Source organism: Rhinolophus sinicus, chromosome 18, assembly GCF_057876585.1.
Source record: "Rhinolophus sinicus isolate RSI-liver-muscle chromosome 18, RSI-T2T, whole genome shotgun sequence".
NCBI lineage: Eukaryota > Metazoa > Chordata > Mammalia > Chiroptera > Rhinolophidae > Rhinolophus > Rhinolophus sinicus.
The window spans coordinates 63090227-63116242 of NC_142518.1; the positions used below are offsets into that span (position 1 = coordinate 63090227).

General features: G+C 36.1%; 1 protein-coding gene across 3 annotated transcripts in view; it reads left to right on the forward strand.

Annotated features, from left to right (window-relative positions):
• Positions 1-26016, forward strand: part of DIAPH2 (diaphanous related formin 2) — an 832169-nt gene that overhangs the window by 540723 nt on the left and 265430 nt on the right. For all 3 annotated transcript variants that reach the window (XM_019756670.3, XM_019756672.3, XM_019756671.3), the window contains one exon: positions 2388-2512. In XM_019756670.3, the coding sequence (XP_019612229.2) occupies positions 2388-2512 (125 nt within the window). The remainder of the gene's footprint in view (positions 1-2387; positions 2513-26016) is intronic.

A 26016-nucleotide genomic window follows, 5' to 3' on the forward strand; every position in this document is an offset into this window, starting at 1 on the left:
TTGTTCAGGCATAATACTAATAATTCATTAGAGAGGAAGAATAGAGGAGCATAATAAAGAAGGGGGTCCCTTAACTTCTCTTCCTTATCCCAGTTCCTCACTTTCTCCTGCAATCCTGCCTCCTTTACATATAATTAGACAGATTTCCACACCATAATCGATCATAATCATAATTGATATAATCATGAGTATAGGTAACCTCTACGTGCATGTTCAGTGGCAGAAATGGGCATCAATTTAAATCTGAACTGAAACTTCTTGAAATATACATATTAATTTAATGAATGTATATTGACTACCATCTATGTTAAGTACTGAGGGAGAAGCAAAGAATTAGATATGGAGCTACCATTAAGTAGCTTGAGGTTTTATAGCAGAGACTCTGTGTTTATGTACATGAAAAAAAATAATTCTCTTTCAAAGCAGAAGGTAACATGGAAAATCACTTGAACAAACAAAAGTGCCTATAAATGGTAGAGAATGTGGACTAGAGCTCTGGAGGGATTTATAGAGGACTAAGGATTTGGTATGTGAAATTGAAGAAGACAGATGTGTGGGAAATATTGTTTTATTCAGAATTTAACTTTAGGGTAAAAAGCAATTTCACTGGATTAAAAATATTGTCTCTTGTTATTTGAAATAGCTAGACTTCTGTGTGCATAGCAACCTGCTGGGGCTGTTTCTGTATTGAACAATCAAAAGATGAATCTTCCTCATCTTCTTTTTACTACTGGAATTACTGTTGCTTTTAGTAGGATTCCTATTGTGACCTAAACCTGACCTTTGGGCACATTTTGTTTATTGCAGAAAGTTATCATGAGTTGATTTCTTCCATGCAACCTAAGTGACATAAACATGTCGTATCTTCAGTTTTTCAATCAAGCAAATGGGGAAGGAGAAATCTTTTGAATAATTAGCAAGAATTAAGCCAAAAACCCAAGTGACAGAAAATTCAGTTTTAAAGTCAGAATGATTTCCTCCACAGCAAACTTCCTTTAAATAAAGGAAGCAGTGATTCCTAAGCCAGTAGGAAATTTTGGGCAAGACAAAACTCTCTTCGACATTTCCAATTAAAAAAAAAAAAAAAAAAAAAAAAAAAAAATCAAGCTTTTCGGATCTAAACAAATGGACATAAATTGGACAGAGCTATTTGAACTGATAGATTAATTAGGAAACAAATTGTCTTTAGTGTTGGTGTTTAATTTTCAGTCTATTGAACTTGCATGTATATTTAAGGCAGTTTCTCCTGGTTGAGTTACAAAGGTATGTGGTCAGTGTGAGAAATTTGTGTCAGGAGAGTTTGGTCAAAATTTGCCAGGAGGTTGATTTTGTCAGTCTTTTGAATTTTTCATTGCAATTCTGATATGCCTTTGAATGAATTTACTTTAAAAAAAGAATTGTAATATTTTGTTTCACAGTTTTTTAATGAATAAACAGTGTTTCAGAGGTCTAGATTTAAAAGCCAATGTCACAGGCTACCTATCAAATTTTAATACTTGTCTTTTCAACTAGAACCCTGCCAAACGCCATGGATATTGATAGAAGTGTCTTTGTACATAACTGGCAGTCAGATAGTAATAAAGTATCTGTAAAAATTATTAGTTAAAAAAAAAGTATCTGTGTGAAAAGAAGGCATCAAGAGATATCTGGAACGTGTGTGTGTGTATTTAGGAACAGTTTGAATAAAATACTTAAAATTATTGGTTGTCAATGAGGAGAGAAAAAGAAAAGTGCAGACAGAGAATGTTAGGGGTAATTAAAGCAACTAATGATAGTGTTTGAGGGCACTCTGAAGCTGTGTGGGTGTGTATGCACATATGTGTTTGCTGGGTTTTACTCTAAATTCTCTTTATGTAGCAAGTTATTTTTCACATCTCTGTATGAAAAGTAGTAGAAAATGGAACTTTTACCATAGATGTTGGTTTATAAAAATCAAGATATTTCAACTGAAGAAAAATATTTGATCTTTTATGTAATTTAACCTTAAATCATTTAGATAGCCAAGAACATGCATTAATAAAATAAGATCTCTTTGAACCTTAGTTTCTCTTTAATCTTCGGATTAGATTTTAAAGAATGAAATATTAGGAATTCCATCAATAAATTGAAATAGAAATAGATTCATTTGAACTAATGGCTGTATAAAATGGTGACATTTTCATATTAAACATGATGATTTGATTTACTATATTAAACATTTTCACTCATTTCATGGAGAGTAGAATTTTTATGAGCAGTAATTCAGAAAAATGTGAGTTGACTTCTTGGAACTCTTTTCCACATTAAAAAAAAAAAAAAAAAACTACTTTAACTGATACTGTTTTCTTTTAGTCTTTTTCTGGAATACCTGGTAAAATATTCTAAACTCTTTGCACATTGTTCTTTAGTTTCAGCTCAAATTCTGAAGAGCAACCTTGTAGCAATGGAACAACATATTGTTCGGCTGGAAGGTGACATCAAGAAATTCCCCCAAACAGGAAATCAGCATGATAAGTTTGTGGAAAAGATGACGATATCCTTTATTTAAGCGTTCGGTTTATTTGTTAGTTTCTTTGTGTGTGTGTATGTGTTGTGTGTGTGTGTGTGTATCTGTCTGTCTGCCTGTCTATTTACTACGTGGTTAGTAATAAATTTGCCAGTCTATTTACACTGTCTGGATGAATTTGTGTATAGGCTGTTTTTATATTAGCAGCATAAATTTTAGTTCACAGTGTTTTCAACCAGGTAGAGTAGGCAAGGGAATAATTATGTAAGAAAACAATGCTATTTCTCTAAGAAGAATTTCATTTGAAGGCCCACAAGATATACAAGGTAAGTATTATGAGGCTTGATTAGACCTAAAACAAAACGAAACAAAGAATCTCCTTGTTACATTTGCATAAAGAAAATGATCAGCAGAAGATGTTTTTTGGTCAGAGGTATTTTTTCTTTGTGTGTATGTGCAGGTTTTTTCTGAGGGCACACGTGCATTTTCAAGTGCAATCAGAGGATGACTAATATCAGTAGATTAAAAGTGTTGTGAAAGATAAAATGGATACATGGATGGGTTAATACATGAATTGATCAGTAGATTATATATTTAAATAAATTGTAATAGCTAACTATACATCATTATGTGTTTTCTGATAAATGGGTTTAAATTTCCATTTTACATACAGTATATTCATATAAATTACAGAAATGTATGAAAGGAGAACTTGAGAAATAGCATTTAGCTTGCATTGTTTAATGTTAAATCTGGTGTCTAAAGATAAACTACATTAGAGCTGTTTTATTTTTATTTTTTCTTCTATTTTGGTTTTCAAAAGTTAAAGCAATATCCTCCTCCTCTGGGTTTAAGTGAATATCTTGAACTGCAGATTGACTCACTATTTTATATCTCTAGAGGGAGTAAATACTGTAAATTCTTTATCTGATAATAAGTAAATTCCTTCAACAACTATTTGGCAGTCACCTTGTTTCAAGGTTAAATCTATTGCCTTTTCTTCTCCGATACACTTTCTTTCCTTCCCAACTTGTAAGTTATGGTATTGAACTCAAATTACTTGAGAATGGCAATTTAGATTTATGTGAAAAAAGTTTCTTTCATTCTCAGTCTTTTGGTTCATTAATTAACACTGTGTTTGTTTTGTGTGGTCCTTTAGTGTTGCTGAGTACTTTCATAAATAGGAATATTGAAAACATAAGTTTGAGGGTGTTTGGAGGCAGGAAATCCTCAAAAATAACCTTAGATTACATAACTGCCCAAATTGGGATACTTAATGTGAAGCTTTAACTTTATTGCTGATTAGATTTTTCTTTCAAATATGTTATGTTGTCCTGTGGCTGGAAACACCACCTACATTTTTCAATTTTTTATTTTGTTTCTTGCCTCATATATTTGAATTTAATTCCTGATCCCCTCGTTCTTTTTAACATGTTCTTCTACAGTAGGCTTGTGGCCATATAACAGCTTGCCTCATTGAGGAGTCTTTGTTGCTCATTTAGAAAAAGAAAAGTAATTTCAAACCCTCGTGAACTTGGCCTGGACTCTTTATTTTGTTTCTTTCTTTATGCAGGTAATTAAGCACTTTAAAATGAAAATCCAGAGCCTTCTGTATCTGTAAGTTACAGATGAATGGTTATTCTTCATTTAAAGGGCATTAAAGTGTGACTGTTTGTCTACAAGGGGATTGAAAACTATATTAAAATGTATGGGGTTGTAACTTTGCACATTGTATTTTTAAAAAGCAAATAAAGTATACAGCAATTTATTTGAGGGAATAAGTTAGAATATTGAATTGAGTTGGTTAAAAACTCCAAATTAATGAATTATAATGATAGAACTATTGCTCAAATTATTCTTACTTTGGAAGACTCCTTCGTCACACATTGAGAGGTTTGATCTTCTAGCAAATGCCAAACAAAGTGCATACTAATCATATGTATGTGTGTTATATGAATTCTGGTACTTACTTAATATTTTTTCTACTCTTCTGGCCGTTTCAAAAGAGAAGATATTTTATTGTGAGATACTTGATTCTGTTTTAAAATTAGAACCATGATCCTGTTTCTAGTATAGGATTTTTTGTACTGGATGGTCTTTCCAATGTTTCTGTCCCCTGCCAATAAATTGTTTTGCTTCAGGTCACTGGCCCTTTAAATTGAATAACTGCAGGCACAAGTATGGGAGTAGTTTCCCTTGAAAGTAACCTTACCTACTCAAACAGTAATCACTTTATAAGGACTCTGAGTTCAAAAACTGAATAGCACTGCCACGCCTCTGGGCTTTTAGAAAAGCATAAGTGCTGTAGTTAGCAACAATAGAGTCATGACCAGAGAGCAATAGAATATACAGGTTGAATCTTCATCACATCTCCAGGTTGGGCTAAGTCCCATAGCACCACCTTATGTTCTCTCTTACTCGTTCACAATATTGATTGAACACTTACGATGTGCTAAGCATTGTCAGGCAATGAAAATACAACATTGCGCAAGATAGAAAACTTGACCTCAAGCTGCTGACAGTGTGGCCTTTACACTCTTTTCTGTCTTGCTGACTCCATGAGGGAAATCATATCTGGTGTGTTAATTTCTGTATGCCCATCACAGTGTGTAGCACCTAGCAACGTATAGGCTCTCACTAAGTATGTGTTGAATCACAGAATGTTACAGCTACAGACCCTGGAGAACATCTCTTCCAAGATCCTACTTGTACTAAGCACTTCGAAAAGGCTATTGTTAAATAGTAGTAGGCTATGCTTATAAAACCTTTCTTCATGTGCATCTTCTCAGGAACTTGAGTAACACGGAATCACATCTTTAGAGCATTCGTGTAAAGTGTAATCAGTTTTGAAAGGGTTACTCCACACTCTTTATAAAGTAAATTTCAAAAAATTTGAACAACAACAAACAAGAATGAAACCTCTCTTATGAGTGGAGTTGCCCAAGCTATTTCCAATGGCTTTAGAGGGAAGCTCACCACCTCTGTCTTCCCTTTCTCTACACCAGATTGGTTGCTTGTTCTGATTGTAGGGGAGGAAGAAATTTTGCTCTGCCCTTTTAGGTTCTTCTAGTTTGTCTAATAATTAAATCGACACAGAATAGATTAACAAGAGAAAACAACCAAATGTAATTACATATATATGTATGAGAACCCCACATAAGTGAGAGAGTCAGAGACCCCACATACATGAGAGGGTCAGAGATAGAAAGGGAAAATGAGGTGTATATGACATTTTGAGCTAAGAATAAGGTCAGGCATCTTGGGGTTTCACAGAGTGGAACATCCTTCATAGGACGATAAAAAGAGTAGGTGTTTAATAAGTAGAAGTTTGCCCTGCCCTATAGATATATGTCATAAAAAGTTATTTTTTGGTAATAACTCTTATTATGGGCAAGTCTCCCAATATAAATTCTTTAAGGGAGAAGTAAAAGTTTCTTTCTCATGAACCCTCAGGGTCTTCATTGCCTTGAGCTCAAAATAATCCTCATTCCACATTAGGACATCTTGGGGAGACCTGTTCTGAACCCCTTCATGACTCAAAAAAAAAGTATATATGGAAAGAGTAAAATAAGCAAAACTAATTTTATAAGACTGCAAAGCAGGGAGAAATTGGGAAAATTCTCTTATAAACATAGTAGGGAAGTGTTAGCACCATATATCTTGAAGTATATATTGTTCAAAAATCTAGATAACCATGTGGGGAAATGATTGCTGTTGTCATGACTTTTTTTAAAAAAGCAAAGTTCTTAGTATTCTTCATGCTAATGTGTTTATCATAATAGTATGGGAAGTTTTTAGCTCAATTGTGCAGTGAGTTGAAATGGAATCTATATTCCTTTTTATTAAGTTATAAAAATGATCATATTCACTCTCATTTATTGAATGTTTACACTACGTATTAAACATTGCCTAATTTTATAGACCTGAGCTTTTATAAATGTTTCTGTTTATTATTTTCCTTGTCTGATAATCAAATTGACCACAGTTGACCCTTGTGTCATTGTAGTGAGCTGAAGTTTGGTCAGGATAACTTCAACAGCTCAAAGTTATTTGCATATTCCCGTTGTTTTTCATTTATTAATTTCTAGGGGTTCTCTCTTTTTTTTTTTTTTTTAAGGTTGCCAGGTGTTTGGAACCCTTTGCACATATTGGTGGCTTGAGGTTTAGAATCACATCTACTTTCAAAGTTTGGAAAAATGACCCATGAGTAAGAGGGAGCCTGGTGAATGGACTGCTTGCCATCCTTAGACCTGTTCTCTTTGACTTGACATTATGTATGAATTCCAGTTTCCAAAGGTTTTGTCTTCATGAACAATAGTGTGACTGTGATAGTTTTTCTTTCTTTCTTTTAAATCAAAGCATCACTTTTACTTACTGCTCCTGACTTTTTTCCAAAAGGAAAGAGCGTTCTTGAAAGAGGGCTTCTTAGACTTTTAAATATGTTTTGTGGTCTAGTCTAACGTCTTCTACTGCCTAAAAAGCACATTAAGTGCAATGTTGACCTTACTGCTTATAGCCTGTTGACAAATTTCTTACCACATTTACTCACATAGATTTTGTCAATGGCAGGGCTGTCTGTTGCCCAAATCAGCTTAGCTTTTTGACTGACTGCTGGCTAAATCATTTCACCAGCTGGAGGACAGGGAGTGACTGAGCAGCAGGGGCACCATTAACACATTGACAAGAAGAGCTGACAGAATGTTAATGACATTAACACCCTGTCAACTAATACCAACACCTGGGATTTCCTCATAGTAGGTGGGAGAGTCATTTGAAGTGGCTAAAATTCTAGTTACTGAGAAAGTGCACTGTCCTTTCCAGACAATTCAAAACAGATTTGGGGACTGCACTGTACTGCAATTATGTTCAGTTTTCCACTATTCTTTATTAAGAGACTAATTTCTAAAAAGATGAAAAAACTCAGAGTTATTATTCAACCAGAATAACATTAATCACCTTTGAGACATTGCCAATAACAGGTTTTAGTGAGATGATGAACCACACTTTGTAATGTAAATGACATATAAAATTGACAAAACAAAACCAAAAAGAACCCTCAAGAACAAAGCCTTTTCTTTTTCTTTTCTTTTTTTTTTTTTTTTGTATGAATATAGTAATCAAGGCTATTTTCTAGTTCCTGTAGAAAATTCGAGAACTTTAGACTAGACTTGGGGGAAGTTCACTGGCTCTGCCTCTCTCTCATTACCTTCAATTGCCTGCTGATCTCAAATTCAAAAACTTAGGACTTTCAAAGCAAAAGTTTCTTTAATGAGACTGCTCAGGGAGAGAGGGTCCAGGATTTAAAAAAAAAAAAATCACAACACGCAAAAAAAGAGCACTGTCAGTAATGGAGATAATACATACATTGAAAAGAAAGTTGTTTTTGAAAACCATGTAGGGAAAATAATTGCTTTTTTAAAAGAGAAGATTGTTAGCATTTTTGAAATATATGTTTTAGTTCAATTATTTGTGCATTGATTTGAAACAGAAGGTATAATTAATACTAAAAATAATATAATAAAAATGATAATAAAATAGTAATAGCAACGGTTTAGTGAATGTCATGTGTCCGTCACAGTGCTAGAAATATACATAAAATCTCATGTGATCTCCAAAGCAATCTTATGAGGTAGGGACTATTATTACCCCATTTCAAATACAGTGGTACCTTGGTTTTTGAATTCTCCATTGACGAACATTTCAGTTTACGAACGCCGTAAATTTTATGGATCTATGGTACCGTTAGATAGTAAAATTTGTGCTAAATTTGCAGTTTTAGGGGTTGATTTTAAAGGTCTGGAACGGATTAATCCAGTTTGCATAACTTTCTATGGGGAAATCAGTTTTCGAGCAATTCAGAACTCAAACGGTCTTCCAGAACGGGTTACATTAGAAAACCGAGGTACCAGTGTATGTGAAGATTGAGGTTATAGAGGCTTAAAGTTCCACCACATGTGTGAGATCATGTTTGTAGTAAGACTGGTTAATGAGGGTGTGGAGTGGAGAAAACTTGACTAGCCTCACAGTTCGTTCGTCTGGTTTAATAATTCAATCTACATGAGACAGATTAACAAGAGAAGATAACCAAATGTAATACATACGTACGCATGGGAGCCCCACGTGCATGAGAGTCAGAGACAGAAAAGGACAATGAGGTGTATATGGCATTCTGAGCTAAGGGTGAGGTCAGGCTCCCGAGGGTCACTGCAGGATGATCAGAAGAGCAGATGTTCAGTCGTTAGTAGTTTGCCCTGCCCTATAGATCGGTCATTAAAAGTTCTTTCTGGTGATAACTTTTATGGGCAAGGCCCTGCTTTAAATTCTTTAAGGAAGACGAACAACTTTCTCATAAGCCTAGGGGTTTCTATTGCCTTCAAATCAAAATAGTTCACATGTCAAAGTGCCACATCTTGGGGAAGCCTGTTCTGAACCCCCAACAAGGGCCAGGATTCAAATCTTGGTCGTTCAGACTGTAAGGCTTGTGCACATAACCGTGGTATTATGCTGCCTCTGAGGTCAGAAAGCTTCATAAATCGGAAGTGAATTCCACATTTGTTCACTGTGAAACTATTTTTTCCTTTCCAGTCTCCCTCAAATGAGGAAATTTTTCTTTTTGAAAGGTTTGTAGACTCATTTAAAAATTAGCTTCTCATTTATACCATCTCCTCCAGAAAGCCTTTCTTAATCATAGCAATCAAAATTAATTTCCTTGTCCCCTGTGTTATCATAACATTTTAATACTTTGGTTATTGTACTTGCTGGCTTGCCTATACTCTGCTTATCCGCATGTCTGTTTTGCACACTGGGTTATAACATCTATTGAGGTACAGATTCTTACTCATCTTTGAGTACTCATACCCAACACGATGCTTTGTAGAAAATTGTTTTACTCAATGTTTATTTAAATAGGTTAGAGTTAATTGTATAATGATTAATGTTAAACACCATTCTGGCAGGTAAAGAGAAAACATTAGCTGTACAGGTAACCCCTGTATAACATGGTTGTTAGGTTCCTAAAAAAAAAAAAGTCATGTTCTGCGAATCTGTGTTATACGAAACAAAGAACTAGTGAAAAAAAGGGGGTTAGGTTCCAGAAATTAAAAACACAAACTATTATATTGTTATAATTAAGAGAAATATCTTTATTAAAGCAATTTTCACCAAAAGTATAACATATTAATATGTATTAAATAATGTTTTCTTTGTCATCACTACTAAGCACCATTAACCGATGGCATTTTTTTTGTCAAGATATCTTCATCCTCTGAACTTAATATTCCACGAACAAAATGGATTTAGAATTCTAATAAATTTTAAAATTCTGCAGTCAAATCTGATACAACGTGCATGCTCGAATGAAAAATTTCAAATGAGATATTTTTTGCTCTTAAAAGCTCTGAGTATTACGCTCCGTGTTGTTTGGGGTTCTCCCCTATTCTCAAAACGTGTTAGAGCGAAACCAGGTTGTAGAAGTGCCGTGTTATATGGGGGTTACCTGTATGTTATCCTGGCATAACTTCAGTTTGACAAAAGAAAGGGGTCTAACATATTTCTAATGTTCTTCCTTATGTTTTGCTTTAAAGTGCAGATATTAAGAATTACCTCTTAAACAGTTAGATAGAAATCACATTCTAAGAAACTGTCTGAAGGCGTCATATATTTTTTTAGGATCAGTTAGCATAATAATTTTCTATTTGAAGACTCTTGCTTGTTTGAACTTGAAATTACATAGACTATCAGGTATATTTTTCAAACTCTGTTTAGGGAATTGATAGACATTTGTTACATGATGCTAATGGTGAGAAGAGAATATACTGCTCACTTAAAGGGTACATAAACCCTTTCAGGCCACTAGAGTCTCATCTGGAAAATCATCGTTTTCAGAGCACAGAATGGATCATGATTTGTCTGAAAGAGTTAATGCACCTCTAATCTAACAAATTCTCATCTTTCCCACCAGAAGCTAAGTTTTGAGTGATTGAAACCTTTTTCTGGGATTTATTTATATGGAGAAGAAATTATACAAGAAAATGAAGCTTGAAAAAATAAAACATCCAATATGGTTATGAGTTTTACGTATGCATGTGTACTAGAGAACATGTAGCATATATACATATCTATACATAGATATAGATATAATTTAAAGCTATTTTGATATTCACAAGAATGTAAATTGGATATCACTGCAAGAAATCTATGAGTTTCCTTTTACTTTGATTTGATATTTACTCAAACTCTTTTCATTTTCGATTGTGAAGGGCATGCATGGTATGTTAAATACAGTTTATCAGCAGTGATAGTGATGTTAGTGTAACTATTCAAGTAATATCCTCTTGTAGCAAAATCTCAGTCATCCATTATTTTCATGATATAGAAAAGTATCAGCATCTTTTTCCATAATAGAAGTCTGTTTAGTTATATATAGTTAGAATTTGTTTTGAGATATAGCTTATGAAAACTATAGCAAGTAAATGTAGCTCTTCATTGAACATTCCATGTTCTTCTGGTTTTAAATCTTAACACATAGGAAGTGAATTGGATTTATAAGGTGAATGAAATGTTTTTTTAAATGTTATAGAAGAAAACAAGTCATTATGTTTAGTTATCATGTAATGCTACTTTCCTTTGTGTTGCAAAGGTAAAATAGAATAATACCCTACTATATTGTCCCAATTCATGAGTGAAGATAGAAATAAAAGGAAATATATAACAAACATCACTGAAATTCTGAAATTATCCAGTTGAACTTTGCTGATGGATATACACACATGTACACACACACACCTGATAAGACAAACTTTTAGAAGTATTATCAGCTTGAGATGATTACATCTCAGCTACTCATTTAAAGCTAGGGCACTCACTAATGGTGACAATGGAAAAATCAATGGGAAAAAAAAAAACCCTAGAAAAGCTTTCCGAAGATCATCAGTGAGAAGGAGAATGTGACCTAGTCATCAATTGATATTGTTTGGGTAAGAAAAGACATGAGTAACTGTGTGAAATGGTCCCCAGGGGTGAAGGAATCAATTTCCCTTCTTTACCTTTTCAAAAACATGTAGTAAATGGTATTTGCGTATCTGCTAAGGCATTATCAAATTTGTGCACAGCAACTCTGTTCAATTACTGATCTCTAAATTCCTTTATTATGGGTTTGACTCAAAACTTAAAGAGATCCATCCCATTTCATGTTACATGCTGTTGAGAAGTATTCTGTCTACTTTATTTAACACACACACACACACACACGGTGCCAAAAAAAATGTATACACATTTTAAGAAAAGAAAAAAGTACTAATTGTAGTACTCAATATATACTGATAACAAAAGATGAAATACAGGTCACGTTTGACTTCTGCAATTACAAGAGGTGCTCAAAGTGGTTGCCATCAGCATCCAGACACTTCTGATTACAGCGAACTATGGCTTGAGCATAGATAACATCTCTTAAAATGTGTATACATCTTTTGGCACCTACGGTATATGTTGTGTGTAAGTAGTTTTGAACTTGAGTGTTATACAAATGCAAAACATTTTTCTTAATCCATTTGAATGAAAAGATATTTGGTCTGAGCATCAATAGACCTAATTTCTGGCCTTGGTCTTTGCATACTTAAGAAAGATGCTCTGTTTCCCCGTTTGTGAAAGTGAAACCGTAATACAGTTGACCCTTTAACAACGTGGGTGTTAGGGGCATGGACCCCCCCCCCCCCACCTCATGCAGCCAAAATTCCACATATACCTTTGACTCACCCAAAATTCAGTAGTCCCTAGGTATCGGTGGGGATTGGTTACAGGACCTTACAACTGATACCACAATCTGTGGATGCTCAAGCACCCTTATATAAAATGGTATAGAACAATGCGTACAGTCAGCCCTCCGCATCCACAAATTCCCAGCCTAGGATCGAAAATACTGTTTTCTATCCGCGGTTGGTTGAATCCATGGATGCGAAACCTGGGGATATAGAGGGCCGATGATATGTTTATTGTAACAAAATCTGCATCAAAGTAGACCGTGCAGTTCAAATCCATGTTGTGCAAGAGTCAGCTGTTCTTGCCTTGCCTTCCTCACATATGTTGTTAATAGGAGTAGATATAATAATGACTTTGAACATGTTTTTAACATGGAAAAGCCATATATAAAGTGTCATTTATCATTTTGCCCTAAAATGCACAAATGGGAAATAATTTCCCCTAAGGAAAATATTCTTGATAAACAACCATAGTCTGCTTTTGTCCATTTTCATTTTATCTCAGTTTTTCTTTCCTTTTTTTTTTTTTTTTTCCAATCTAACTTCTAAGTTTGGCTTTTTTTAGGCTGAAAGAGAAAAGGCACATTCTTTACAATGTAGTAAATGCCTATGGAGGAAGGAGGATGCTTACACCTCATTATTCCAGGAGTATCCAGATGTTTGGTATTAAGAAATCCCTACCTTTTTCACTAAGGTAGAAGAGAGGAAGTAACAACAAATGGAATTTGAAGATAATTGCCTACTCCATGAAATCTGATATTGTAAACGTTAGGACACCTATAAAGTCAGATTAACATATGTTTCCTGCTTATGAGAAAGAAAGTCAGGGAGGTGAAACTGACAGAAAGAAGACAGTAACAAACAATACAAGGTGATTTTGTTGCAAAATGTGTGTAGTGCAGGCTAAAAATGCAACAGACGTTTTCAGTATTCCTTCGCTTCTTTTTGGTCAGTCAGACAGCATTCTGATTTTGGCCACAGTTGGGAATTAACATTGCAACTTCATTATTTTGTTGGAAATATATTCTCAAACCAAGCAAGAGACCCAAATGAAAAGTTAAGTATGGAAATGCATTCCAGAGCCGAATGAAAATGACTTGTATATTATCCGTGTGTGTGTGTGTGTGTGTGTGTGTGTGTGTGTGTGTGTGTGTTAGCTATCTCCTTTAGCACAGATAATTAAGAACTGGTTGTACCAACAGTTTCTCTAGGTTCAATATTAAGTTTCTTTCCATGTTTTTATCAGTCCATGAGGTGCGATCAAACAATATGATGAATGTTTAAACTAAAAATAATTATTGCAGTAAAAGACACATTGTCGTTAATCCCCCTCAAAATACCCCCCACACACACACACCCACTTCGAACACACTTATCCCATCGTTCTTGCCACTTTCTGAAGCAGTGCTGGAAGTCCTCTTTCTGGAGTGTCTAGTTGCCATGGGAAGTGACATGGAAGAGACTTATAATGCCATGCCAATGGACAAACTAGTTAGGGAGGGCTCACTTGAGAAGGGAATGCTTGAGCTAAGATGTGAAGGATGGATGAGAGTGAACCTTTGCTTCTGCCTGTTTATCTACAGGTGTTAAAAATGTTTGACAGTTTGGTGCCTTGACAATGATAGGGTTAGTTGCAATTCTGATGCATATAGTGTCTTGTCCATGGTCTAACTGGTTTTTTGCTTTTAGCAGAGTTTTAAAGTTAGAGTTAGAAATCTCTCAAATTGAACCAAATACCGAGGACATTTTATGTTGCAAAAACTGTTAACTTTTCTCCCTCCAAGTTGCTTTTACTATTGGCTAGGGATTGAATGTGGGTATTTTTGAAATGCTATGTCAGATTCAGTCGAAAACCTAAAGCTCTACTAACCTTGTGGGAGATGGAATTTTTCAGCTAAAGAGGTTCGAATAGATTTAGATATTTATCCAAACCGAACTTTCAGACCACCAGAGATTTGCCCATTACTGGTTTACATAGAGCTTAACTACAGTGGTTTCCTCTTTCAACATTTACTTTTTTTGTTTAAACAGCTTAATCGAGAGCTATAAAAACACTGGATCAGTCTTTTCAAATAAAAATGAAATGCAGCTGCCATGGGTTAGTCTTACAGAAGAAACCCTGCTGCCAGCAGGAAGTTTAGGTGTTAGAATGATGGTTTTCTTAAATACTAAGAGATCTAGTTTTGGATTTTCAAGGTCATATCATTGAATTGCAAGTTTATAAAAACCTGTCAATTCTTTTGATTTGTGTTATGTGTGTGTGAATGCGCGTGCGCATACGTGTGTGAAATACCAAAGGAATAATGAGGTTTACATTATTGCTATGTTAATTCAGGAAGATTTCTGTAATTTTCTTAATCACACTACACATGGGACATATTGCCTCGCTAATCGTTTTTCTGCACATATATGTTGTTATTTATGTTTTTCATAAAATGCCAAGATGCGCTTAGGCTGATAATACTAATATTGGTCCTATACTCTTTGGACTTATGAGTGATCATTACCTATTTTCTTCTTCTGTAAGTCATTGCTTTGCATTTGAATCTTAACGTTATTATGAATAAAGTGTGTTAATACTCATTTCCTCTAGAGAAAATACAAGTATCAGCTTTCAGTAAATTAGCCTGAACCCAGAAATTCAGGGAAATGAAATGATAATTCCAAGTTATACAAATATTTAAGTAGAAAGGGATTGTGTTAGGTAATCTTGAATGTCCCTTTCAGTTCTAAAAAGTTCTTATATCCCTAATTCCGTGTAGTGTATCCATGCTTGTTTCACTGGAATGTTATATGCATAAATGTTGAATTAATTTCCTCCCTGATTCATTTTACCAGTATTAATAATATAATACTGTAACATTCCTACTGGTACCAAATTCATCTCTTCATTCAACAATTAGTTATCAAATACCTACTAGTATGTGTCAAGTCCTGTGTTTTTCACTAGGGATTCAGTGATGAGAAACTTAAAGCATATAGTCTAGTTCAGTAAACAGTCAAATCCCCCAAATTTGTAGTATAATACCAGACAATAAGTGAAAAGAAAAATAAAGATGGACAAAAGGATTGTGAATAATAGTGATGCTTTAAAAAAGAAAAAAAAGATAAGTGGGTCAGGGAAGGACCTCTGAGTGAGTGACATTTAAATGGAGATTTGAATCAAGTGAGGAGATGATTTGTGAGAATACCTAAGGGAGGAGCTTTGCATGCAGAGGGGATAATTAGTGCAAAGGCTGAAAGGTGTGACCATGAGTTTGCTGGAAGTGTGCAAGGAACAGCAAGAAGACAGGTGTGACTGGTTTGCAGTGAGGGGGGAAGAAAGTCAGGAGGTGGAAGGGTGGGGCAGGTGAAATCATGGAAGACCTTGTAGCAGGGAAAGCCTTTTGAGGGTGGAAAAGAGAAGAATGACAGTTACAGAGAAGAGGAAGACAGGGTAAGGAAGACAGGAATTTGTAGCAGTGGTGAATCAGGAGTTTGGTTTCCTATCTGTTACATCGGTGACATTACTAGGCATTGAAGTGTCAATGCAGAGTCTGGAATGTTTGAATATTTGATCCTAGACTACAAGGAAAGAGCTAGACTAAAGATAAAATCTTAGGAGCCATTAGCATGTATTGGTAGATGATATTTAAAGCCATTAGACTAGAGAAGATTACCTAGAGAGTATACACAGAGAAGAGAGGTCCAAGGACTAAGGTCTGGGGTACCCCAACATTTAGATATTAGGGCGATGAGAAGAATTTTAACAAAAGAGGTAGGGAAATAAAAGGTACAGCGAGTATGGTAGGAGTAAGCCAGAAAACTGCACTGGTCTGGAAGCCAAGTAACAAAAAATATTTCAATAAATGTCCTTTTGAGTAGACTCATTTATTCTATGCATTGATTAAAAAGGTATTGCTGTGACTTTGTTAAATTGACATTTGCTAAGTAGAGCCACAGGGTGTCAGATGGTGAGCCAGTTCGTGGAAAGATCACAGGGCAGTTTATAACTCACAGGCTCTGGAGGAAGTACACATCAGGCCTCAGTGGGCCACTTGGGGAGGTCCAGGCTGAGTATGGACAGAGAGAGCTGCAGGACCTGGAGTACATGCCTTTGTTAAGGTTTCCAGGTGGAATGCTTTGGGGTTCCTGGGCTGAGGCCAGACTGGTCAATTCAAACCAAAGTGAGGATTTCGTAAGCTCTGCAGGTGTCTTATCTAAGGGGCGCACTAGGGGAAGGCCCTAGGGAGTTAGGGAGACTTGCTCACAAAGGTTGCAGGGTAAGTCATACCAGGAATTTATATTTGCATGTGACTCTGTGGGCTCTTATCTAGGGCATGCTTTTGGGGAAGGACTAGTGTCAGCTTAAGGCCCCTGCTGGCCACTTGACCACACAAAATGGACGCGGAGGCAGTAATATCATGGAGTAGTTTGACTATGTCGCATGACATAGTACGCGACAGGTATTATGTGTAAGGCATTGAACACAGACAGCAGAGAGAAGCTAGTGACTTTAGAACCCTTGAAGTACTTTATTGCCAAAATGAAGACTCATATCGTGCATTTTTTCTTTTATTTGCTGTTCACGTAGCACACATGGAGAGTTATGTTAGATTTTTTTTTCCTTCTATTGTAGCTGACTCTATATTTCCAGATCAATCAAAATGTCCCCGTTGTCAGTTAAATCACAAATAATTGCCATAAGCCATTCATTTCATGTTTTCAGCATCCCCTGCATTAAAGGCTATGAAATGCTTTGACCAAATATTCAGTGTTATCTCAGTTATCGGGAATTCCAGTCGCATGGATCCCATATAAATAGCCAGGAGTTCTCAAGTTTTAGCATTAACCATATGAGTGCTGGAATCAACCTCCCCCTCCCCCTTTCTTTAGGGAATGGGCTTCGGAAGTGCATTATTATATTGGGCACCAGCCATGTGCTAGGCGTTTTATTAGGCGTGGTAAGCATACTCCTATCTGCCTCCATAATCAGAGTGTTCCAACCAGAATTGACCCGTGTCCTAATGATCTTGGATTATCCGTTCCTGTGAAGTGCTTTCAAAATATTTGTGCTGGTGATGTAGTATTTTATTTTTCCAGCCTACCTTAGGTCTGAAACTTGATTTCATTTTTTGTTTTAACAATGTCATGTTGCTGTTCTTGAGGTACAGACGATTGTCCCCTTGTGTGTGAATGCACGCACATATGTCTGTGTCCTTCTCATCTTTCTCTTGTTCAGTCTCTCTACGTGCATGTGTGTCTCACAGAAATACACACACAGACACACCATGTCGCACATTTAAAGGCACTCTACTGAGGCAAAAATGGCTATTCATTTCCTGCCTGCTTGCACACACGTGTGCACACATATGCACACGCCTTTGAGGGCAACCTTGTCAGGTGGTTCAGCCCTTGCACACATACATTTTAGAAGAGCCCCTGGCTTCTAAGCTGTGTTACTGTTGGTCCCTTCTCCACTCCTACCCTCCAGGAATTCAGGGATGGTCAGTCTTCTGTCTCTTGAGAAATGGCTTTACTCTCTGTTGTTAGTGTATAGTACTCATGTTATTGATCTTAATTTCTGTAAGTGTTAGTCTACCATTATTTTGTTCCAATTCCTCATCAGTCCAGGTCAGTACAGACTAAGTATTTCAAAGCTGGAGGCAGCTAGCAGTAGTGGAGATGACAGACACGCTCAAAACATGCTCCACTCTCTTGGGAGACAGCTGGGGCATTGCACTCCTGGAGATGAGTGATACTTTAATAAGATCTGTGTGCCAAAGGCATGCAGCGTGACTTCGAAAAGGAAGGGACTGAAAACAGGAATATTGGTTTAGAAAGTCACCTATTTCCTGTGTGCCAGGCACTGTTCTGGGGCCTTCAGGTAGAGAGATTAATGAGACAGACAAGGTCCCCATTTTCACGGAGGGTAAGTTGTGGTGGAGCCGGGCGTGGGGGGGAGGATTGGGGAGTCAGTGCTCTGTACTGCTAAGTGCCACTGAAGGAAATCAAAGTTGCATGCTGGTGACTAGGGTGTTACTTTAGATTGGGAGATCAGACAAGGCCTTTTTGTCAAGGTGACATTTGAACCAAGGCCTAAAATGCACAAAGGTTCCAGCCATGCAAAAATTTGAGTAAAAGTATTTTGGGCAGGGAGGATAGCTTGTTCAAAATTTTGAATATGAACATAAACTTAGTGTGTTCAAGGAGCAGAAAGAAGGCCAATATGGTTCGTTAACAAAAGGAGAATTTAATATAAGGTGAAAACTGAGAAATAGGTAAGAGAGAGATCACGTAGGTCCTTGTTGGTCAGGATGCCGAGTTTGGACATCCCTGATTGCTCTCGAGTTGAGTTGGACCGAGCCAGTTCTCTAAATGAGTTAGCGTTTAGGATGAACCCCAGCTAGGTGCTAGAGAGCTCCTGGACAATAAGTCATGATACTTGCCTCAAAGGAGTTTACAGTATAAATAATGCATTGTTTTCATTTCAAAAAGTACGAATTTTACCCACAACATTGAAAGAACAGATATTGGCTATTTTCTTTTTGGTTTTGTACAAATTATGTTGTCTCCTAAGGACCTGTTGCCAGTATTTATTTTGATAGTGTGTGTTTCATTCACTCTCAGTTTGGACACTATTATCTTTATGTGCAGTGACTGAGAATTAGTGCAGTGACAGTCATCATCCTTATTGGAACACCGCCAAGACATCTGGCATGATGTCTCATATAAAGCAGATATGCTGTCTATCTTCAAACAAATGATTCTTTGGGGGTTGGATATCTTGTAACTTCTCTGCCTATGTAATTCTCTGCTGTAATCTCATTTGTAAAATGGAGTGGGAGCAAAAGAGAAATTTTAGAAAGAAACCTAGCACATGAGTCCTTTATCCTAGTAAAGCACTTCGCATCTCAATTTGTGTTCCTGCATTTAAATATAAAGCAATGTGTGTGTGTGTGTGTGTGTGTATGTTATATGTATATAATATATATTTTATATATTATATACTTACAACTATACTTATGTACATCATATTTATATATATATATATCATATACATGATTATAAGTATAGTTGTAAGTATATAATATATAAAATATATATATTATATATATGTATGTGATTATAAGTATATTTTTTATTTTTTTTACTCGTGATAGGAATTTTTTCCATCAACTCATGCTTTTAATTGCCACATCTATTTTGGCTTTACCGCTAAAGAAAAATCACTGCACTTTGCCTATTTGTCAAAAATGACAGACTAATTCTTTGAGCCAAAACAGTGTACGTGAAATGTGATTTTTGTTGTTTTTCTGAAACGCAGCACAACTTATTTTTTGAAACATCCCTTTGCTGTGGTTAAGATTTCCACAGCATGGAACAACCTGCTAATTTTGAGGCTGCAGAGTACAGCTATTCTACAAGAATAAGCTTTCTCATATCTGCTATCAAACCAAGAAATGATGTGTTGCACCGAAAATGTGCACATATAAAAGAAATGATTTTCTTACACAGGGTGCTGCCACTTGGAGTGTACATAGAGTTGATTTGTAATATAAATGAACTCTCCAATTATCGATTGTTCCATCTGACTTTGTACACATTAAGAATCTGCAGAGTTTCCAAGTTATCAATAATAGGAAAGCTGTGGCTGAAATGTAATGGGGTGCGTCAGCTGGATTCGAGTGAGATCGTGCGGGAAATGTTGTTCAGCCTTACCATCTGTCACATAGTCTTTTTTCATAATAGTTTATTCCATTAGAATGTCTTTTTTTCTTTTAAAAAATTAGCCTACTTAGGTTCTAGCAAAAGACAACAAAAAACAATCAAGAAGTAGTCTCTGACCACTGACTTTGACCTTCCCAGTGTCCTTAGTTTTTTTGTGTTTTTTTTTGAACATTTTGTCTTTGTGCCCTCATTAAGATGAGGAATGACAATCCCGAGAAATAGAACATGCCGAGCTCCCAGTTGTACTGCTAACAAATTGTAAGTCCATTAACTTCTTAACTTCTCAGACAAGAACTAAATTTGGCCAGGAGATACCGTTTCTGCAATTTCTTGTTCGCAGGAGCAGTGACTGAATGAACTTAGGACTTGTTTTCACTAAGTGGAATGGAAATCGTGTCACAGCGTGTCAGTTCCTGCTTAGTGAATAAGATATTCCTTGGGGTATAAATTAGACACTTTACATACATAAGTCTTTTAGGGCACCCAGCCCCCATTGATTTCCTTGTGACCTCAGTGTGCAGAATAGCACCCATGTGACTTAAAAGACGTAATGTACAACCAAGCTGTCCACCTTTGACCCCACAAAATAGTTTACTCACCTGGGAGGGTCTCACTCAAAATGGTCCCCTCCCTCTAATGAGAATGTGAGCTCTTTGCATCCTCTTGGCTTGCTGTTCTCAGGCCACTCAATCAAAGGGACTTTCATGTCAATTAGAGCCATGGACCAAACCAACCATTGTGGCCTGAAAAAGTTATGCAGCTTTGGGCCTGGCAATTTACCATAATTGAAGAGTTCCAGCAGAAAATATGTAAGTTCTGATTTCTAGCCAGTTAGTATTGTGCAGTGTTGCTCTTGACAGCTCCCTAGGTTATTTTGAGTAGCCTGCTGTTATATTCCTCCCCTTTGTTATTAATTTGTAAAAATGAAACAAGTTACTACTGATCCTTGAACTGTGCTATTACACATGCTTGAACAATTTAATTTCATTTACAATGAACTTCATTTCACTTATTTCTTATTTACACTCTACCTACTTCCAGAACAATGTGTACTGGCTTATTTTTAAATCTAATTCACATCAACTGAGTATTTTTCCAAGTCCCATCCTGAAGAAGACTTATGTCATCATATATTATTTCATGTTTACTGTACTAGGGTGATATGTGGACTATTACAACATTTCTCTGGCCACCTAAAATGACTATATTAGCAAAACGTCATGCCTAGGGTTTAATATCACTTCTTTTGAGGTGGTGTGGTCTATTGAGAAAGAGTATCAAACTTAGGTTAGAGTGCTGCGCCTAGTTCTACCAAGTATGTGACCTTAGGAAAGTCAGTTGCCATTTCTTGCTCAAATTTACTCAGTTTTAAAAGTAGTGGTTAATGTTTATCTTTCCAAATCTTAAAAGGTTATAACAATCAATGCAGTAAATATCAATTGCAGATGAAGTGTGTAAGTCCCATGTTTCTCCCATTGTCAACAGGAGGTCGAGTAACTATCATTTGCATTGAAATTAAAGAAGCGCCTCCCTTGTATCCAGGCAAATGGGGGGGAGAGAGAGGGAGACAAAGTTCCTGCATTGAGGAGTCAGCAGTGTGGATGGAGAAAAAGCCAGGCACACAACAATGATGATAAAAATTCCTGAGGGAATCAGTGGCACGAGTGAGATATACAACAGTATCACAGCTGGCAGGAAGTAGAAATAATGGACCTAACCAGGGGATTGGGGAATAGGTGAAATATTAGGATAAAACAAAATAATGTGTGGGAAATTCTTTTCAAAATTCTTTGTAGATACTAAGACCAATCTTATTATCAGTGTTACTTGTTTATTTTAACAAACATACAGTATTTGCTATGATGTGCCACACACTATTATAAAGGCTTTACAGTGGTAGCTCATGTAATCCTGTTAACAACGACCACATCAGAGGTAGATATTAATTAACTTTAGTTTACGTGAGAATATTAGTAGAGAGGGGCTGAGTTGCCCAAAGTTACATAGTTACTAAGTGGCAGAGCTGATTTTGAACCCAAGCAGTCTGGCTGTATTGGCGGTTCTCTTAATCAGGTTTGCTCTGTTGCTTCTCCATTACCCACTGACAGAGGTTGATACCTTTGCTTGGATCCACCGCTAGAATCCCTTCTGTGACATTTTGACAGCTGGTCATTTTGATCTCTGTTTGAGTACCTAGAGAAACAACAAGGACCTAGCTAGCTTTTGAAACAGCTAGCTACATTTTTGGACAGCTGTAATTACTAGAGAGTTCTGAATTTGAGCCAAAAATCTCCTTTTCCTGTAACTTCCACCCATTGATCCTATGTCTTTCTGACACTACACAGAGTAATTGTACACCTTCTTCAGCATGATGACTATTTGGGGAAGTATCAGAAAACATTTCCCATGTCTCCTGCTTGAATTCTGCGTTGTCTTTTCCATTTGTTGGGCAACAACATCTTTAAAAAAGAAAAAAAAGTGGCATTGAGAATAATTAGCAAATTCTGTTATTTCACTGAGCAGTTATGTATGGAGTTCCTACTGTGTGCAAAATGTACCAGGTGCTACCAACTGGGGAGAAAAATGAATAGCAAAGTGTGTGCTCTGCACTGAGCTATCCAGTTCCCACCCAAGATGTTGCAATTATCATTTAAGACACAAACTGATGAATAGAACTTTTGACTTCACTTATTGAAGTAAGGATTTAAATACGCGGTCTCTTGCTAGTTGCACTTGTCGCTATGCGTTAATTACCCCGCAGGATTACCAACCTGTGGGCACAGACTGCTAATCCAGCCTGGTATTCCCCCCAACACCTAGCTCTAGGACTTGTGTAGAATCAATGAACAATAAATATTTTTGAATGAACAAGTGAGTGAGTAAGAGACTTGCAGTATTCATTAATGCTGTATGCTTCAGATAATTGCCCTTCCACTATTCACAGGCTGTAATAACAATAAGGAAGGCCATTTTACTTTGTGGTTTGAATTTCTTTAAAAATTTCATTTGCCAAGTTAAATAATAGCACTAGAGAAGCAAATTTCCCCAGGAGAAATGTCTGAGTGAAATGTTTGAAAGACAGCAAGGTGATTCAGGAGCCAGAAGTACAGGACTTTAATAGTATTGATCAGCCCTCAACTCTGTTTGAAAGGATTCCCTGTTAGCATCTGAGAAGCTCTCTGCTGTCGTCGTATAATCCCAGGGAGGCATTTTCTAGGTTAGCGCCATGGGGTGCTCCTTGGGTACCAATTGATCTGGCTAGTATTGTTATCCTAGTGGAGAATTCAGCAAAAGCATAGAATGTGTGCTTTGACCATTCATTTGGCATTTTATAGAGCATCACACAAGTCAAGTCTACTGAACACAGTCAAGTTCAGGTCTGATTTTTAACCCCCATAGGTTACTGTCTGCTATGCTTTCTGAGAAGGATGTTATGTCTCTGGAAATAAATATAGATATAGATACATAGATATAGATATCTTCCATTCTGTAGCTGAGAACTTGTGGCCGATGGAATTCCTAGCACCTTTCTGTATCTTATAAATTCTCTAATCTGTTTGAATTATTTTCCTGTCTTCATTGGTATTTTCTGCACCTATTAATTTATTACCCATGAACTTAATTAAACTGTTGTTTACTGGTACTCCTTACAGATCATTAATGAAAATGTTAATTAGTTACAGGCCTAGTGCTATAAAAATTTTTAATATAATGAAAGAACCTCTCCTATCCCATTATATTTACATCCTAGAGTCATTCCACAGAGGTCTTGTCCAATTAAATATCGATTTATTCATAAAATCATTTTTAAAAATGATGCTACATTAAAGTTCTCTATCATAGTTAATTATCAGTAGAGTAACATAAATGCATGACGTTAAGGTTGTGCCAAGTAAAACAGAAGAAAGGATAATAATTTGTACACAAATAGGCACTTGAAATTTTTAACATGGGCATACATCACTTTATTATTTATAGTATCCTGCCACTCACACAAGTTTTCACAGACTACAGAATGGAAAATATTTATATCTATATATCTTACCGAATGCCTTAAAACAGAGCAGTTCACCTCTCTGGACTTTGGTTTCCCCATCTGGAAAACAAAGGAGGTGCAAGATGAACTCTAAGGTTCCTCTAAATTCAGAAATTTGATTATCTGGTCTCATCCTCTACTTTTGAAGGTGAGAAAAGAGAGTACAAGGAAATTAATCCAAAGGAGATAATGTAGCAAATTGGCACTGCTTGGACTAGAAATTTAATCTCTAGATTTGGTCTGGCATTTTTTTCTCTCATTTCACACTTTGCTTCCTGATTTTTCATGTGAAAAATCTATCTTCCTTGTTTCAGAGCCACGGATTACATAAAGTATATTAGTGGAAAAAAATAAGAAATTGTGATTAAAAGGAACTAAATATTTTTCTTTGCACTTTGACTCTTGAAAATGTCCCCCCAGGCTTCTGTTCTAAAACATGTAATTCTGTCACGTTCTGGAGGTGAATAATTTTGACAACATTTTCACTCTTGATGGTGTTTTTCCTCCTTATCATGCCAAATTTAAAAGGATAGTGAGTGGGTGGCCAGTTAGCTCTGTTGGTTAGAGCATGGTGTTAATAACGCCAAGGTTGCTGTTTGCTGGTTCGATCCCCACATGGGCCACTGTGAGCTGCACCCTCCTTTAAAAAAATAAAATAAAAAATGAATAGTGAATATTTATTTCTAATAGCATCGCAGGATGTGACTGGTGAAAATAAGTGGAAGAATATGCTTTCAGGGTCTCAGGGTGTCTTTTCATTGTTCTTAGTCAGGCTGCAACACTTGTAGTGCTGCCATTACCTTCGACCATGTTCACTAGCAAGAACACGAATAAAAAGAGCTCGCATTTCCAATGACTTGGTTGTAGTGAAAGGAGGTATCCAAATCACCATTTTCTTCATCATAAATATATTAAGAGAGATGTAGATATATAGGTATGGGTGTTTTTCTCCCTCCTGTTCTAACCGAATATAAAATCCTGGAGTCCTCCTTTTCCCTAATTATCACAAGCTTTCTTAGTCTCAGACCTTTTTAATATTGAGCGCCTTAGATCTGAGAAGTATATAGGTCTACACAGTATTATTACATTACAGTCGCTATAATTAAGTTCTAGGATGGAGAGAATTTTAATATTAGATTTGTTAAAGCTGAATTTTAAGTGAACATTTTTAATAATCAGAGTTTAAACATTTGTTTGATATGATAGTCAATGAAAAAAAATGTTTTATTGAAAGCCCAGTTACTAAAACCATTATGTCTTCAGGTTGCCTAGAAAAGGTGGTGATCCACTAGATGTAACATCACTTCTCATCCTTTCAATCACAGAGTTTTGATTTAATTAATAAAGAAAGTCTGCATATACAATAGGGGATAGAGTGTGGATTTTACTTTCTTAATAGTTTGACAAGCCGATTGCAACAAACAAGGCATTTGGAAGCCTGTTAGTGTCCCAGAGGCCTTATAAATATGCAGAACACTTCTCTGCATTTCCCTGAGGCCCTCAGGTAGATGTGATGAATAAAATTAAAACCACGAGATCTTTTTGTATAGCTTTCAGCTATCACTAATTTAAACAGAGTAATGACTGTTTTACAGGTAGTAGTTTAAAAAGTAAAGGAAGTGGAATGTGAAAACGTGTTTTCACTTTGTATTAAGTTGCTTTTAAATTGAAAGTTTCTCTATTTTCCTGTATCATGATACATTCCAAGAGTTAAACTCTTTATGCCCCCTTAGGTTTGTTTTGTATTTAATAATACTATTGAGACTCACATGGGACAAAACATGCAGATAAAGTATTTCTTAGAGAAGTGGTATATATTTATGTACAAACACATAATTGGAATAGCATAATCCATCTGGAACAAGTTCTTCTTGAGAATTTGATTTTAATAGATTAACACCCTTACTATTTATTATATTTATAGCTGTTCATGACTGAACAGATCTCTCTGGTCCCTTTTCAAGAATTTCTTGAAACGGCAAAATTCATGGGTAGATCATTCAAGCTCTGGATACCAGTAATATATTACC